At 55.3% G+C, this 17897-nt stretch overlaps 1 protein-coding gene across 2 annotated transcripts; it reads left to right on the top strand.

Annotated features, from left to right (window-relative positions):
• The first annotated feature begins 1393 nt into the window (after positions 1-1393).
• On the top strand, positions 1394-17321 carry EMX1 (empty spiracles homeobox 1). 2 transcript variants are annotated; one of them, XM_028116371.1, is made up of 3 exons: positions 1394-1928; positions 7676-7860; positions 17154-17321. In XM_028116371.1, the coding sequence occupies exons 1-3, from the start codon at positions 1394-1396 to the stop codon at positions 17319-17321; spliced, it is 888 nt and encodes a 295-aa protein (XP_027972172.1). The 2 variants fall into 2 exon arrangements, with proteins under 2 accessions (XP_027972172.1, XP_027972173.1); XM_028116372.1 differs by having other exon boundaries at positions 1493-1932; positions 7680-7860.
• The last annotated feature ends 576 nt before the right edge of the window (positions 17322-17897 follow it).

Raw genomic sequence — 17897 nt, 5'->3', positions numbered from 1 at the left:
GGCCTCGGTGCGGTGTTTCCTGCGGCCTGGAAGGCCCGGGTGAAAAAGTTTGCGGAGTACTGGTTCTCCTCACCCTCTCACCCCCAGGAAATTATTGCAAGAAATGGAAACCTGACGGAGCAGAGTCGTCCGCTGCTCCGCGGTCGCAGGTGGAAGGTGAGGGTCAGGGGAAGCCAGGCGGCCGCTGCGTTCCCGGGATGGCTGGTGTGTGTATTCTTGGAGGAAGGGTCGACTTGCTCGGCCAGCTCCAAGTTAGGGCCCGAGGCCCGGGCCCGGCCTGGCCCGCCTGCACCTGACCCCCACGACGAGAGAAGGCGAGGAAAGCAGCAAATCGCCCTGCGCTGAGGCCCGCCGTCCCGGTGCGAGGAGAGCGCGGCCGCCGTGGCTGGGCCAAGGAGGTGCTTCCGAACCCGGATTTGCGGCTTGAGGTCTGCAAAGTGACCACTCCGGCGGCTCCTCTCGCGCTGTCCCCGGCCTGGCCCCTTGTGCAAAGAACTGGGCGTCCCCTTTCTGGAGCTGCCCCTCGCAACACTCAGAAAACGCGAAACCTCACGAACAAGGCCGCGGCCCAGGAGACAGACGGTGGGTGAGCGGGAGGGCCCGGGAGGCCAGGGGAGCAGTGCCCTGGTTATCGGAGAACGTATTTACTAGGCAAAAAACACCCTCCCTCCACTCGGATCCAAGTTGTCTGAGAACTGAAACGACATCCCAGGATGAATTGGAGAGGGTTCAACTGAGTTACACATCGGGAAGTGGGGCTGGAGTTTCTTCCAAGCCCCAGGCCCCTCGGACGCCTTCTTCGGCTCCCGCGTGGGCTGAGACGGTTGGGGAGGTCGCCAGACTCAGCTAAAAGGGCAGAGACGCGAAGAGAAGCCTGTGGCGAGGGGCGGGTGGGGGGTGGGGGGGAGGCCTAGATAGCCCGGCAAAGGCTCCAGTCCGCTTTTTGCCTCCGACTGCTGGCTCCTTCCCCACCCGCCGTCCCTCGCCCCGCCCCGCCCCGCCCCCCACCTTGGGGCAGGTGAGCGGCGGCCAATGGGCGAGCGCGGGGCAGGTGCCGGCTAACTCGCGCCTCGCAGCGCAGCGGCCGAGGCTGAGCTGGGCAGTGCTGGGAGGACCAGGGGCGGGGGTCTGTCCTGGCTGGACTCGGGAGGGAGGGGGCCGGGCTCAGCCCCCAGGCCGTAGAGGCAGCTCGCAGCATCGCACGGAACCCGCGCCAGTGCCCGCGCCCGGAGCTGCCCGCTCGGCCCCAGAGGCCGGCGCGCCTAGCTGCGCGCCGTGGCCCGACTCAGCGTTCTCTAGCTCTCACGCCCCTCGCCTCTCCGCGCCTGGCTCGCCGGCAGGGTCTGAGCGCGGGCGGGCGGGCGGGGGAGGTGAGGGGTGCTGGTGTGTGTGCATGTGCCTGGCTGGGTGCACACCCCGCACGGCGGCGGCGCCAGGACGCGGAGCGCTCCCCGGAGCCCGGCTGCCTCGCTCGGCTCTGGCGACCGCGACCATGTTCCAGCCCACAGCCAAGCGCGGCTTTACCATCGAGTCCTTGGTAGCCAAGGACGGCGGCACCGGCGGGGGCTCTGGCGGCGGGGGCGCCGGCTCCCATCCCCTGGCGGCGGCCGCCTCGGAGGAGCCACTCCGGCCCACGGCGCTCAATTACCCTCACCCCGGCGCGGCCGAGGCGGCCTTCGTGAGCGGCTTCCCCGCCGCCGCCGCCGCCGCCGCCGCCGCCGCGGGCGCCGGTCGCTCGCTATACGGTGGGCCCGAGCTTGTGTTCCCCGAGGCCATGAACCACCCCGCGCTGACCGTGCACCCGGCGCACCAGCTGGGTGCCTCCCCGCTGCAGCCCCCGCACTCCTTCTTCGGCGCCCAGCACCGGGACCCTCTGCACTTCTACCCCTGGGTCCTGCGGAACCGCTTCTTCGGCCACCGCTTCCAGGGTGAGTGCCCATGCTGTGCCCGCTTAGGCGGCCGGCGAGCGCCGGCGCTGCCGTGGCGCGTGGGAGGCTCGGGGGAGTGCGGGGCTGTTCAGAAGTTGTTGAAAGAAGGCTGTGGGGTCCGCAGAGGCCGACTCCCAAACCGGGAAGAGCCGCGCCGGATCCATATGCGCTTCTGGGGCGTTGGGTTCGCTCGCAGAGAGCCAGGTTGGGACCGCCAGGCTTGCCCAGAAACGGTGCGGGTTCGGACGCCAAGCCCGGGCGCCTCCATGGATCCTCCCCGCGGCCTGCCAGAATCTCTCTGGGCTGAGCCAGTCCCAGCCCAGGGAGCGCAGCGCCCGCCGCCCCCTCCCTCTGCCGGGACTGGACCTGAGACCCTACTTCGCTCGCACATCCACCACCAATTCCCAGATATCCGCCCTCGCTGGCGCGTCCGAGCAGGGCAAAGTCCACCCGCGTGCCCCGGGTCTGCGGAGAGAAGGGGCAGCAGGAAGGGCAAACTGGAGAGTTAATGTTCAGTTTGGAGTGCTCCACCGTCTTGGGGTGTTTCTCACCAACCTCGACCCGACTTCTTCAAGTCACAAGTGCCTCTCGGACCCAGGGCCGGGAAGGGTTGCAATAGCAACCGGCTTCCTTCGCCTTGCGCCTACCCGGCTGCTGCGGGACCGACGGCAGTCCTCCCAGGCAGGGGGCGGGGGCAAAGGGCTTATAAGGTCGTAGGCTAACCGAGCTCCCACGTCTTCACTGGGCAATAGGTTTGCTAATGAAGATCCCCCACTGGCCTTACAAACGCACACACATGTTTCAATTATCTGACTTTCCTGAAGGAAAGAGAGTTGCATTTGCTGGAGTTCGTTTTCTTCCTTGAATTTGTTAAAGTTTGTTTCTCTTTTCTTGTCTTTTTTTTTTTTAAGAGTGGCCTTAATTTATGCAGTAATTGCTTTAGTTTCCAGTTTTATTTTGTTAGTGTAGACGGGACTGGACCTCAGCCTTTTGAGGTTCCATAACTCAGAGCAAGGTAACCCGGCTTTTAGTGAAACAAATGAAAAGGATATGGCTAGAGCTTCGGCTGCCAACCTAATCTGAGAATAAACCGCGGTCTACACAAAGTAAACCAGATGCTTGGTACCATTATTTAGATAACAGAAGAAAAATGATCTTTTGAAGCTTTGGCTATAGCTACTGAGCTGTTTCACGGAAAGCCACTTTCCTGGTCCAGTTTGTCAATTTGCTTAGTCCCATCTGACCAGTAGATACTGACCCAGCAGATCCCACAATATAAAAGACTGTAATTGCTTGAATAAGAATTTTTGTGGGCAGACTTGTCTCCCCTGCGATTTCAAAGATTTGCCCAAATCATGGGGTGAGGGAGGGAGCCTATGGTGTCAGCTGCTTTGGGCATGAGACCTGTCAATTATAACCATTGTTTACTGCTATAAATGAATGAAGTTTTATTCAAAACTGAGTAAACCGCCTCGGTGCTCCTTGGGCCCGGCCCAGCCTGGGTCTCAAAACCTGGCACCCATGAGCCGACCTGAGAGTCTCGGCTATTTCTGAACCGTCGGACCCGGGCAGTAGGGGGACCCGTGGTTAAGAGGCTGGTGCAGAGACAGGGGCTCTGAGGAGAGGGCAGAGCCGGTCCTAAGCCCTGCGGTCTCTGCTTATCCGGGGATGGCCTCCCTGGCGGCCCCGGCGGCGCCCTCGGCTTCGGACCCGGCGCCCCACGCCCTCCTCGCTGCTTTTCCCGCCTCTGGCCTCGTCCCCGCGGGCGCGGGCGCCGAGGGCCGGGGACACCTCGCGACAGATCCAGCTCCGGCTCTGAGCATTCCCAGCCAAGCGAGGCCAGATGAATTCTCCGAAAAAACCTTCTCAGAAATTGCCGCCGTTCTCTGAGCCATCAGTCCCGGCGGGCACGTTGTCGAGTTGCAAAAACGGTTGGATTTTTCTCTCAAGAGCCGTGTCTGGACGCGGAGATGGAGCCATGTGTGGCCGCATTTTTGAACTCGGAAATCCGTTGGACACGGAAGCACTTTTCCGACCCTGAGACGTTTCGGCTTTGGGTCCGGTCTTCGTCGCCGGTGGGGGACGGTGCGCGCCCCGGCAGCTGTGAGCCTGGCGGTCGCAGCGGGGCCTCGGGGCTGCGGGCCGAGCCGTCCCAGGCCCTCCGGCGCCGCGTTTTCTAGAGAACCGGGTCTCTGCGATGCTCATTTCAGCCCCGTTTTAATGCAAGAAACGAAACCCTACACGAACGAAAAGGAACATGTCTGCGCTCCGTGCGCAGCGCCCTCCGGCAGCGCGGGCCGGCGGGTGGGGAAGCGGCTTCTCCGCTGAGCTAGGCGGTGGAAGAGGAAGAGCCCACGCGGGAGGGTCTGGATCAGGCGGCGGCGTCCTGAAGCCGGTGGCCTTCGAGGCCTGAAGGGGAGGAGCCGGCGGAGACCGGGAGTTAGCCGCACTTCGGTGCCATTTCCCGGACTCAGGAACTTTCCAGACCGGGAACGGCGTCTGGAGGGGGCCCGCGAAGCCCCAACCCTCAGGGATCCGCGCTGGTAATGGGCCGGTGCTTCAAAGGGCGCCTTTGTTCCAGCAGGAGGAGGGGGAATGAGGTTACCTCCGCAGCTCGGCCAGCCTCGCCCACTCGTCGCCCCAGGCTCCTCCGCCCAGCCGGCCGGCCGTGGCCTCTCCAGAAGGGAGTGCAGGGGAGAGCGCCCGCACTCGGGATCGCTAGCTCCCACCTCCGGCCACCTCAGTCCTGGGAGTCTGTACTGCCAGTCTTTGCCTTGAAAGGGCCTGCATCGCGAGGCTGGAGGAAAACGGGGTGGGGTTCAGTTCCTCCCGGCTCCCGGGAAGGCTAAGTCAGCCTCCTTCCACTTTCCCACCTCTCCTTGTCTGAAACGGACAGCCCACTGCCCCAGGCGAGAACTACTGCATAGAAACAGGCCACACTGGCCCCAGCCCCAAGCTTGTTCCCCTCTTGTGGTCCAGTTAAGGGAACCTGAAGCTGTGGTAGGGATGCTGAGGCCCCCTACCCATAATGAGAGGGGCGCAGGAATATCGGCCCCCAAAGCATCACCCTGTCCTTACAGAAAGGTAGAGCTATCGATCAGTTTGTCCGGATAGTTAGTTTTGCACTAAACCCCCTCTTTCTTACAGGAAAAAAAAGCCTTGCTTCTTTTGAAATTCTATCTGTGATCACTTTTCAGTATCTTGAGTCATTTTCCTGCCCCTCGCTTCTTCATGGTTGGGTCAGAAGGACCCCTATATTTCTGCCCCTACATGTAGACATAGACTGAAGGATACATTCTATCTGCCCCAACAGGACATGACAGTAAACCAAGCAACCTAGCTTTTTCTAAAATAGCCAGACTTGAGGCAAAGGGATGTGTGTATGTCAGAAGGACAGAGTAAGCTTGTTGCTTCCATCCTCCAGTTTAGGTTTATAAAGACAAACACAGAGAACACCACGCAAGGGACCAACACATACTCTCGGAATTACAAAAGAGCCATCAAGTCATACACACCAAGGCAGACTGCAGTCCTGCTTTCTCAGCCACAGACTATCCTTGACACCCCTGCACCCCATTCACTCCCATCTACAGGGTCTCTCCAGGCTGCCACCTCACTTTTGACCAGCCTGGGCCAGTTGAGCTGCTGAGGCCAACCCTGTGAACTCTGGGATAAGCGAGGCCTTCTCCCTGTCCAGCTCACCTGTCCAGAGGAAAAACCACTGTTGGGACTTCACCCAGGCTCAGAGTAATGCCATTTTTTGAAGCAGTTTAACATCAGCAAGAAGTGTCTGCTTCCCACCTACCTCTCCCACCTTTCTGTGGCCTATCACACTGGTACCCACCTGAGACTTTCTCATTCCTACTTGGATCAGGCTCCTCTTTTCATTCCTTCTTTCCCTTCTCTGCCAGACCACCTCCCCTGATCATCTATTACCTCCATCACCAGCAGTTAAACTTCCTCCAGTCAGGCCTAACAGCCCTGGGCCTGCCTCCACCTTGAAGGGCACTGGGCAGAGTGTCCCCCTCCATCTCCCCAGGATGTGATGTCACTCCCTTTTGTAGCTGCACAGATCCAGCCACCTTTGAAACGGGAAAGTGATTGTCAGGGGACTTTACCTCCCCTCTGGTAACCTTGTTCCAGAGAAGACCCCAGCAATACAGTTCACCTGTGTAAACCTCCAAAGCCCAAGGACTTGGCAAAAGAAATGCCAGTCAGTTTCCACCAGCAGAGGGACATGAACAGTTACCTGGAGAGTTTTAGCAATAGCATCTCAATTATGCGCCCTTACTTCACTTACAGAGGTTATTTCCAGAGATGGAAGATGTCACTTGAGATCCAAACAATTGCCTTAAACAAAACAACAGGTCAAATTGGGTAGAACCAGTGGGCCATTTCTGAAGAAATTAAGTGGATCAGTCAATCTCAACAGCTAACTGTGTGAAAACATTCCTTCTAGGGCTCTTCCTTGTCAGTGGGTCAGGGGTACTGATATGTGCCACTGCATGAGAATCCACGGGTGATGTCAGGGCCTGTTTCACATCTGAGAGCATGTGTAACCAAGCCAGAGATTGTGTGAAGGCCTACTGGGGGGGAGGGGGTATTGAGCATGGGGCTGTGGGTGGAAGTTTATTTTGGCTTTTGTAGTTCCTGACCTCACCACCCTGGCCTTGTCCAACCCAGTGTCAACCCCTCCTCCTGCATGTAGGAGCTGAGTTCCCATGATGGCCAACATTTGCCAAGGGACAATCACACTCTTTGAAAATCCTGTATGGTAGATGGGAGAAAAAGACAGTAGGGAGGCTGGAGCATATATTTACACACGCCCATGCAGAAACCAATATATCTATATCTATATATATTAGAGAGAAAGATGACATCTAGATATTTATACACGTGTTTCTTCAGCACGGGACTATTCAGGGATGAAGCAAGGCCTTTTCCCACCAGAGAGCAGTAGGAGTCTCCTGGGGGGAGTGGGCTTTACCTGAAGGCCTGGGGGAGAGGCCCCGGGAAGGGGGAGGAAGAAGCCTGACCTTGGACCTTCAGGTGTTGCCTGGACACTGACTTAGTGGCTAGCCTATTTTTACCACTTGCAAGGTAGAGCCTGGGCCTGTTGGCAGGAATTTTCAAAGGGCTAGCAGCCTGAGCATTTTTAGCTGCATGGGTGGTTTTAACAGGTGTGAAAAGAGAGTGCCTTGGGTCCCTTCTAGTTCCTGAAAATGTTTGGCATGAGGGTGCTTAGCAGCCTCACTGTTCCCCTTATCACCTTCCTGACACTCAGCTCTGTCCCTACTCTTGTTGAGGGAGATAAGACAGGGTCAGGGGACAAAGAGAGCTAGGGGACTTCTCACATCTCCCGGCCCCGTCCGCTGCTCCAGGCGGTGTGGATTTGGGCCGGCTGGCGCCTCGCTAGGCCGGGGCCCTCCTCCTGGCCCAAAGAGTGATCCGCTGCTCGGCTCCTCCAGGCCTCCGGCGACCGACGGGGTAGCTCTGGAACCCTAGGGAAGTATTGGGGGAGGCGAGAGGAGTGGACTTAAGGAAGGAGCGGCACAAGGGAAAGGGGAGAAGTGGGGGTGGGAGTCCAGGATTGGAGAGGGTAACGGAGCGCCGAGGGCGTTTGCGAGCGGGGCCAGAGGGCCGAGCTTGGCCGGCTCCCGCGGGCGGCCCGGCGGCCGGGCTGCGGCTCACGGCGCCCCTTCTCTCTGTCTGTACCTGATGTGTTGCCGTCGGCGGCGCGGCCGCAGCGAGCGACGTGCCCCAGGACGGGCTGCTGCTGCACGGCCCCTTCGCGCGCAAGCCCAAGCGGATCCGCACGGCCTTCTCGCCCTCGCAGCTCCTGCGGCTGGAGCGCGCCTTCGAGAAGAACCACTACGTGGTGGGCGCCGAGCGGAAGCAGCTGGCCGGCAGCCTCAGCCTCTCGGAGACGCAGGTAATAATCACCCGGCCGGCGCGCGCTCGGCCCGCGAGCCCAGGTGGAGGTGGGGGCGGGCAGGTGCAGAGGGGCCCAGTCTCACGCCCCCGCCTTCCCCGGAGCCCTGTCCCACCCGGTTCCACAAGCCACCCTCCCCGCCCCCCCCCCCCCCCGCCGCGGCCCTCCCGCAAAGCCCATCTGGAGAGCCCCTTCCCACCCTCTGCGTTTGGCCTCATGGAGGCCGCAGGACTTCTGTCAAGCTCTAAGGACCCACCAGGAGGTTGGAAGCAAACCCCAACCCAGCGTGCTCTCAAAGCCCATGGGAGGTGCCAGGTTCTCAGGAGGAGGCAGGGCGTGGAGGCCCACGCCGCAGTCACTCCCGAGCTGTCCCGGTGTCCACTGGAGCCGTCTCAGCCCTGTGGTGGCGGCCGCTCTTCTCCCGCCACTCCTCGGGGGTGCCCACGGCTCTGCGGGAGGCCCGGGCCTTTCCCCGCCCCGGCTTTGCGGCTGTTCATGGGCAGAGTTGGCGGGGGCCTCGGCTGCCCACCAGCGGATGTGGTGTGGGGAGAAAGCCCGCGTGCCGTCAGGCTATGAACATCAGAAGCAGAGGAATTAGCCAGACAGGGGCCAGCCCTGCTTGGGGTCCGTGGGTGGCGCTGATCTCTGCGCAGGCAGACTGGTGGGGCTCTGGAAACTGGTGTTTGGGGCACGCAGACATGTGAGGCACCTGGGAATGGTGGGAAAGTAGATGCAGGGACTCAGGGACTGTGTTCACACGCTTGAAGGGCTGTTGAGTTGGGGAGGGAACGAACTCTAATGGCGTTGGAGAGGTTTTGACCTGGGTGAAATTACAGTAACCGAGTAGTATTTTTGTAATTGATAATTAAGAAAAGAAAATTTTAAAGAACTAGATTGGAGTTATAGGGAGGCAGATTTGGGTTTATTGTAAAGACTGCCATAAATAATTGCTGCCTGGAAACACCACCTAAGCTCCTGGTCCCTGGGAGTAGCCGCCACGCGCTGTAGGGGCCGGTTGCTGCCCTGGAGGCCGATTTCCGTGTCTGGATGGGCCTCGGGAGACCTTCTTCCCTCAAGTCCCTCACAGCTCCCAGATGTGCAAATGAGGGGGTTCTGCTCGCTGCCCAGCGGCTCCCACCCCGCCGGCTTTTTATCACCCTCTCCCCTTTCTTGCTGCTCTGGCCCCTACTACCTGCCATCCTAGTCCCGTGAGGAAGCGTCTGGGGGGAAGGGGGCAGCCTGGGGTCTCTGGGGATTAGTGAAGCTAGGAAGGGGGCCCAGTGGGGGAGTCCAGACCCTAAGTGCCTCCCCAGCTCCCCCAGCAGACATCACTCGCTGGTCCTCGCATCCTCTTTTGGTTTCTATTGTCAAGACGTCTTATCTGTCCAATGCCCCATTTAATCACATATTGCTCTCCTCTCCACTGTAGGACCCATGCTTTTTGGGCTGTTTTAACTGCAGAGATAAAGCGTACAAAACAACAGAGTTAATTTTTAAAATGTTTTAAAGAAATACATACTAAAAAAACAAGTTAATAAAATAATACCCTCGTTCCCTCCTGGCAAACAGTGTTTTAAAATTGTTGTCTAAAACAAGGTGTCAATTTAAGAATCGTGTTTATAGTTAATATCATTTAAAAAGTATTAGGTATTAAATTTTAATTGCAGAAGTGTAAGAAAACAAAATGGTTTATAATCCTCCCACCCACAGATTTAACACTTGTTGAAATAATGTCATTGTTTTTTAAACTTTCAATTTTTTAGCTCAGCGAGAGCATTTTTAATTAACTTTCTTTCAAACTGAATCTAGCTGCCTATTTGCTCCCAACAATGCCAGTTAGTAAATGTAATGATTGTTTCCTTCATTTTTATTATGTTTCAAACATATTTAAAACAAAACCAAATAGAATAATATAGTATATCCAGCTCAACTATCAAAACTCATGTCTAATCTTGTTCTATCTATAGATGAGCTGGTTTTAGCATATGGAACAAGAAAAAAAAAACACAATAGAACTATGGGAGGTTTGAGCCTGAGAAACCATCCTGTAGAGGCTCGTCTTTTCAGGTGAGGACTCTGAGATGGAGAGATGGACTGGGCAGAGCTCCCTAGGCGAGCAGATTGGATTTCATTATCTGCCTCCTTGCTGATTGACTGTGTGACCTTGTGTGAGTTACCCAACCTCTCTGAGCTCTGATTTTCTCATCTGGAAAATAGATTGTTTAAGGACTAAAGGCACCTAATAGGAACTGAAATAATATTAATTCTCATCCCCAGTCCTTCCCTTCCCTCTGTTTAAAGTAGTATGTATATCAAGTTAGTGTTACAGTAAGCCCCTCACCTGGGAGTCCTGACTTGGCCTAGTGTTTCTTCTGCCATAGCTGGTCTCCTCCATCACAGCTGTCTTTCTGTCCCTCGTGTAACTTACCATTAATTATCCATCTGTCAGTACTTACTGGGCAAGCCTACCTGTCATTTCCAACTATTGGCTATTTGTCAGGCGTCTGTCTCTACCATCAGTCCCCTACCATCTATTTCTGTCAGTATCTACATTTGTCTCACAGAGCTCTCCAGTCCGTCCTGCACAGATAGCTGTTTTGTATCTAGCCACGTACTTCTGTCTGATCTCATTCAACTGCCTCTCCAAAGCTGGTTGACTTATATTTCCTATTTTCTATTAATTACGGTCTTCTTCTTCCTAACAATAGCTCTCAGTTACCCAACTGCTGATTATTTCCTTATTCTCTATTCTGTTTCGTCTTCTGTGTATCTACCATCCATCTCAAGTCTCCATCTCTCTAGATCTAGGTAGCTACCGACAGATAGCATATTCGTATGCCTGCAAGTGCTTGCCTATCATGTCATCAGCTCTGCCTTTGTCTTCTTTCTGGGCCTCCATTGCTGTATCTGTAAGATTTGATGAAATGAACTCTGTGGTTCTTCCCAGCTCCGAGTTTCTGGCTCATCTATATTCTGCTTCTCTGTGTTTCTATATGATGCTTCCTCCAAGTTCTCAGAGCTCATAGTACATCTCCCGTATATCATAATACACATAGGACTTTGCTGCTGTGAAATTATCCACCGTGTCCACATGTCACTCTGTAGACTGGCTAGATGGATCTCTCAAGAAAATCTTAAAATACAGATTCCCAGGCCCCATTCGGGAGATTCTCTTAGGAGTTCCAGGATAGGTTCCAGGAAGTGTTTTTAAAACAGCTCTCTGGGTGATTCTGATGAACAACAGGCCAGCTTGGGAGCCAGAGGTCAAGCCTTCCTGTTTCCCTCTATACCCTAAGGTCCAGCTCAGTGACGAGCAAGGAGTCGATACCCCGTAAACACGTATTGAATGAATAGGCAAATTTCTTTTGATTGTACACATATCCATGTGTTAACTTTATCAGTCATTTCCCTTGCTTTCTGTAGTCACTGACCCCTCCCTGTCCCTCTGTTTTCTATTTTTCCCTTGCACTTTATTTTAGATGATCTAGTTTTATCCACCAGTTCATGGATAAAACTCCTGGTAGGGTTAAGGAAATCAGTGTGTGGGTCTTCATCCAGGGCCCAGGGGTCTCTGTATGCTCAAAGCTTTAGTATGGAGTGTTGGGAGGTGGGCCACCCAAACTTCTTTGTTGGGGCAGGTTAGTATGTTTGGTTGAGAGTTGGGTATTTATGCTGGGATGGCCACAGGTCAATCCAGGAAGTGGAGGGAGTGGTCCCGGGAAAGGGTTAGTTCTCCTTTCTGGCTCTGATTACTTTCTCCTCACTGCTATGGTGCAGCCTCAGAGTCTGACCCGGATGACTGGATGATGCCCATCTAAGCTTCAGTCCTGGTGGGGCAGACCCGGATTTGGGTCAGATCAGAGCTGTGAGTGGAAGTGTGAATGTGTGTGTGTGTGTGTGTGTGTGTGTGTGTGTGTAATGGGTGTGTGTAACATGTATGTACTACAATGTGGGGCACGTACAGACAGTGTGATTGATGCCCAAAGGTCAGGTGATATCATATATACACATGGCGTAGAATGCAGCTCGGGTGCTTCTGTGCATGCGTGGGGGTGGCACATTAGTGTTATGGGGAATGAGAGAAAGCATTTGGTTGCTCCAGGCTGATCAATTGGTCAGTGTTTCCAGCTGCCCGTTCTGCTCTGAACAGTTTAGCAGGTGTTTCTTCACCTTCTCTGGCTTTGAGTTCAGTTGAGCCGTGAGGGAAAGGGGTGTGGAAATGGAGTCCTTAGCCTTGGAGATTCCTCCTTTAGTGATGGGGGCAAAATGTAAAGTGTGCACACTTGTAGAATATGCACAATGAGTGACTGGAGTCTCCTTGAAGTCACAGCTGTGGGCTGAGGGAAGTGAGGGGAGACCTGCATGGGTGGAAGTTTCCCAGAAGACTTCAGGCCCAGAAGGCTTGGAGGGATGCATAGGATTCTAGGTTGGTGGGAAGGAAGGGGAGGGTTTGAAGTAGGTGGATTAAGACAGAGCAGGAGGTGTCAAGTCTGGCCACCATCTTGGGGCCCAAGAACAGGTGGGGAGGTCTTAGAAGGAAGGAGTGTATTGTTACCTGCCTATGGGTTCCCCCCCACAGGGGAATTGATAAGGAGACTTCTTGGGGTCCATTCCTGCTCTGAAAAACTCTGTTTTTTAAGGGATAGATGAGAAGGAGATATCCAAATGACTTGAATTTTAGGGAAAGGTCAAGAGGCCTTTGTTACTAGCTCGCTGTCGGTTCTGAGATGGACTCATCTCTTCTCCAAGCCTTGGCTCTTCTCCAAGAATTTCTGCATCACTTAAGGTCCAGAGTCCAGTGGGAAGCAGGACAGGGCAGGGGAGGTAGGGAGACTGGAGTGGGTCCCTAGGGCCTAGTCCTGAAGAGGCAGATGACTCTGTGATGTCTCTCTGAGAGTGAGGGCAAGCATCCAGGATGGCCTGGTAGAGGAGGAGACAAGGCTTAGGATGAGTTGGGCTATAGTTGATGGGGAGTCAGAGGTGGCCTCCGTTTGGTGGGTCTAGCATGGCATTGGGCTTGACCCTGAGAGTGGGAGGAGCTCATATGATCAAGTAATAAGAAATAGATCCCCAGCAGAGGGGGGTATTACCTTGATAGGGTGTTTGAACTCCTTGAGGACAAGTATTCTCCTGAAAGTATGCAGGCAGGAGCTATAGACTCTTCCATTTGGGATGGGCTAAACTTGGGGACCAGTGGAAATGAAGGGATCCAAATCTGGGTCATTCAAATAGCAGGTTATTCAAAAGTAAAGTCTGAAATAATTGGCTGGAGCTGTAGTTTGCTTGTGTGTTAGTTCCTTTGTCCATTCATTTGCCCATTAATACGTGCACACCTTCATTAATGTATACATGCATCAGTCAGTCCTCTAATGCATTAACGCATGCATGCATTCATTCATTCATCCACAACACCTTCCTCATCCTGTTTGATTCATGCTGACCCTTGTGCCTCCCAACAATAAGTCTCCCTCCCTGCCCCAGATTCTCCCTAGGAGTGGTTAATCCAATCCACAACATGGAGAATTAAGAATTGACCCTTTTGGAGAAGTGTCCACTGGACTATGCCTAAAATCTCTCCAGCAATTGCACTTCCCAAACCCCTTTTCTGATTAGACCTCAATCCCTCCATTGTTGATTATCTTGGGCTCTCCAGTTCTGGCCTAGGCACCTCTTACCAATAGCACAGTGCGAGGTACTTCACCTGTGCCCAACTTGCTGAACAGAGTGGAACATGCCCACTGGGACTCCAGCGTAGACTACTACACTGCTTTGGTTCTCCAGGTTCCCACGGCCTGATGAGGAGACAGAGGTTCGAGCAGTAAATGAACCCACTGCTCGGGTCACTGTTGCTGAGACAGGGAAAACTAAGGAAGCACAGACAGGCAGTGGGGCACGTCCAGCCCAGGTACATCTGAGCAGGATTCTAAAGGCTAAGTAAGAGTACTCCAGGTGGGGTAACTCAGGCAAAAGTGGAGAATCTTGGAAGGATCTGGCTTTTCTGAAAAACTGAGACATTCAGTGAGGCGGGGACTTGGGAGGCCACAAGGAACCTCTCTCCAAACCCAGAGGAGTCACAGATGGGGGAGGGGTTCCTTCAGCCAATATCCCAGCTGTGCCTTCGGGGGCTAGTGTGCAGGTATGGTGGAGAGGCAGGTGCAGAATAAAGACAGCCTCGCAAAGCTAGCTCCCACAGAGCTGGGAGCCACTGCATGACCTGGTTCCTTTCTAGGGCCTCTGTCCTCCAGGGAAAGGGCTCTGGGGTGACCCCAGATTGCCCTGCTGGGTTCCGGAGGTGTCACTCTTGCCTCTTACTACACTCAGAGCCCAATTCTTTTTCTTTTTTCTAAATAAAAAATAACTATTAATTGTTATCAGTGATGCATTAAAGAAAAGTGGAAAGAAGAAAGAAAGGTCACCCCACACGTTAAGTACATTTCCTTCTAGTCTTTTTTCCCCATGCATAGATTTTGTTTTCCCATGGTTGTGATCACACTGTGCCCAAACTGTATCCTGCCCTTTTCACTGATATCATTAAGTCATAAGCATCCCCCTGTTATTACAGTCTTTGTAAACAGCATCTGGTCATTCAGCCTAAGGCTGTTCACAAGATAGCCAGTCTGCTTAGGGAGACAGTTTACCTCCCTGTTTCTAGAAAGCTGCCTCCTTGACCCCGGTTGTTTTCATGAAGAAAATATTCAGGATCACCTTTCATTTGGGTGTGCCAGGAAAGCTGGCCCTTGCCTGAAAACATAACCTGTGCCTGGAGCTCCACCACTGATAACTTTCCTTCTTTGGGCCAGTGTTGTGGGGCAGGGTAGCAGGCTGGGTCCATCCCACTGTAGATAAGTCTCCTTCCTGAAAGGAGACTTGGAGTGTGTGTGAGAGGGAGAAGGTGCAGAAAGGGGCCAGCTGTCCTGGTGTTGCCCAGAGCTTCCCGGGGTTGCCCCATCACTAGGCTGGGCACTTAGGCCAGCCCCTTGGCCTCTGAAGAATGCTGCTCCAGCCCTGTATCCAGGCCTGAGTCACACACATGCCTTGCATAGGCACTCACCCACCGACTGGCTGGCATAGTGTCAGTGGGCTCTAGGATAAGGGGCCGGGGCTGGGCAGGGGCCAGACGTGGTTGTGCTGAGAACCACCCAGAGCCCAGCCTGCCCTGTACCCAAGGAAAGATGGTTATGGGATCTAGAAGTTTTGAACCCAGAGTATCTACCGTTTTCCTTTGTCTGTCTGAGGTGAGACATGCAGGCGATGGGTTTGCACCCTGCCTTAGAGAAGAGGGAAGAAGATCCTCCTCTTACACCATCCACTGAGGCCAGGTGCCTCATTTCTTCCTGTCTCTGGATGGCTGCCCCCACCATCCAGTGCTCTAAAATTAAGGGCAGGGCAGACCCTGGGGAGGAGGTGCTATTAGGGGAAGCCTTGGATTGGGTGGGCTCCATGAAGCGGACAGGGGGTGGTGTCTGGGAAGGCAAAGGTAGAGCGCCCTGGGCAGGAAAGTGCTCCCTGGGCCCTGATGCTGGGCCTGCTTTTGGCCGCCACTGCCTAGCTCTATGGCTACGGCCTGTGCCTTTCCGCCATTCTCAGGGACTAGCAGCTGCACTAAGGGTTGTCTTCCGAGGACTGCCCCTGGCCCCACCCAGGGTTCAAGGATCTTCCCTCAGCAGTCACTGATGCTGCCAAAACCAAGGTGCTCACCGTCATTCCACACACACAACTTCCCACTCACCACTGGCAAGGACACCAGGGGTCACCCAGCAGCAGCCGACAGCACCTACTGGCTTTGCAAATGAGCTGTCGATTTCAGGAAACCATCCACGTCTCGTAACCCTGCCATCTCTGTGTCACCTGCCCCAGGGACCCTCTGGAGCAAAAGCCCAGGAGGTGCCCCGGAGCTGCAAGGCCCCCAGAAAACATCTCTCCTACAGATGAAGGACTTAAGCAGAGCAGGGAAGGAACTTAGCAAAGGATCAGCACCCAGGCCCACTTTTACCAACTCTGAGGATGGGGTGGGGCGATGGCCTGGCTTTGCAAGGCCAAGTAAAGAACCGCAAGGTCAGGAGGAGCTGACAGATGAGTGAGGCTTCCTCCACAGTCCTCGAACACTAAGTCTAGTTAGGGAGCAGGGATAGCCCTCCTTGATCATGCATAAGAGGACATTTTAAAGGCTGTATCCTGGACACGGAGCAAATGCTGGGGGAGGCGGGAGAAGTGAGGGGTGATGAGAGATACGGCTAAATCTGGGGAGGCTTCCTGGAGGAGGTGAGCTTAGCATTGTTGACCTGTCCCTCCAAGCCCCCACCACCCATCACAGAAGACAGTTGTCTGCTTTTGAACCCTCCCCTTGTCAGGACTCTCACTGCCTGACACAGAAGCAGGGAGCCCTCTCTGTTTAAAGAGGAGCTCACTGCGATTTCTCCTATGGAACCTGTTCCCATATCTGGATGGGCTGTAGAGGCCAGCACTTTGGGGGCAGGAAGTTTAGAGCACTGCTCCAGGTGGGGCTGCAGACACCCCTCTGTCTGAGAAGGAGGAGGCCTCACTGGTGGGTTTCAGACTACCCTGAGTAGCTGCCCCCTGAGGGACCAGCCTTCCCACCTGCCCAGCTCAACCTCTGATGTGGGATGGGGGGAATTCCACCTGCTCACAGGGTCCCCTGGAGAAAAACTGACTGACCTGGATGGTGTGTGAGTTGGAACCTTGAGTGGTACGGGTCTGTGACCCTAGGAGTGCTCTGGCTGTCCTGGGCAGTGCTCTTGGTGTGGAGGGTTAGGTAGCCATGCCCGCTCTGCCTCTTTGGGCTGCAAAGAGCATAGGGTGGCCGGGGGTGGGCGGCACATCAGGCCCACAGGGTGCTCATCAGGACTCATGCGATGGCTTTTCATACGTTCGCCTACTTACTGTTTACCTCACCTCGTGAAGGAGAGCTTATTATCTCTTCTCTAGAAGGCGGTAGGGACCTGGGTCTGCTGGGCTCCTGAGCCTGTATGCCTCCCCTCTACTGTGCTGTGGCTACAGGATGCTCGGCAGCTCCGTGATGGCTCCCTTTCCTCTCTGAGAGGGACTGGAAGATGGCCCCTCTTGGCCCTCACTCTGCCCTCTCCCTGCCCCACCTCACTGACATCTGGAAGAGTAGTCTTTCAGACCCAGCAGGTGTCGCGTGGCCAGAGGAGAGGCCCTTGGCCTTGGTTTCCCCATCTGGCTCCCAGCTCAGCCTGGGTGCTGAGACCCCAGTAGCTGCTCTGGGGGCCTCCTGGGTGTTTCTTACTTCTGCCCCTCCCTCCCCGGCCCAGGTGAAGGTGTGGTTCCAGAACCGGAGGACAAAGTACAAGCGGCAGAAGCTGGAAGAAGAGGGGCCTGAGTCCGAGCAGAAGAAGAAGGGCTCCCACCACATCAATCGGTGGCGCATTGCCACGAAGCAGGCCAATGGGGAGGACATCGATGTCACCTCCAATGACTAGGGTGGGCAGCCACGGATCCACGAGGGCAGAGCATCTGCTCGCTGCTGGCCAGGACCCCGGGTGGGCCCTGCTGGACTCTGGCCGCTCCCCCGCCAGGCTTTGGGGAGGCCTCGAGTCACGGCCCCACAGGGCTCGGAGCCTGGGGCCACCACTGACAGAGGGACAAGAAATGGGCTGGCTGAGGCCTGGGACTCCTCCACCTTTTCCTCAGAGAGCCCGCCTGCGTGGGCAGGCCGCCCGCCACAGCCACTCTCCACTTCTCTTATCTCCTGCGTTTCTGTTTTAATTTATTTTCCAGGCACCCGCTGTAGTTCTTAGTGATCCCCCTGTATCTCCCTTCCCTATGGGAATAATAAAAGTCTCTCTCTTAATGACATGGGCATCCAGCTCCACCCCTGGAGCCTGTGAGCCCCGGGGTGGGGGTGGGGTATTCCGGCTCTGGGGACCAGAGGGGACTGGCAGAGCAAGCTTGTACAGCGCCTGGGAGCCTGGGGTGGGGCCTGGGAGACTCAACTCTGTTGGTGGTCCACCCTGGTCTCTAGCTCCAGCTCTAGAGCAAGGGAAACAGGCTAGACA

Source organism: Eumetopias jubatus, unplaced genomic scaffold (assembly GCF_037043125.1).
Source record: "Eumetopias jubatus isolate StellerSeaLion01/CBP00866 unplaced genomic scaffold, mEumJub1_p1.0 scaffold_9, whole genome shotgun sequence".
NCBI classification, from domain to species: Eukaryota; Metazoa; Chordata; class Mammalia; order Carnivora; family Otariidae; genus Eumetopias; species Eumetopias jubatus.
Note: the sequence above shows the minus strand (reverse complement) of the source record. Positions and strands in the feature narration are given on the sequence as shown.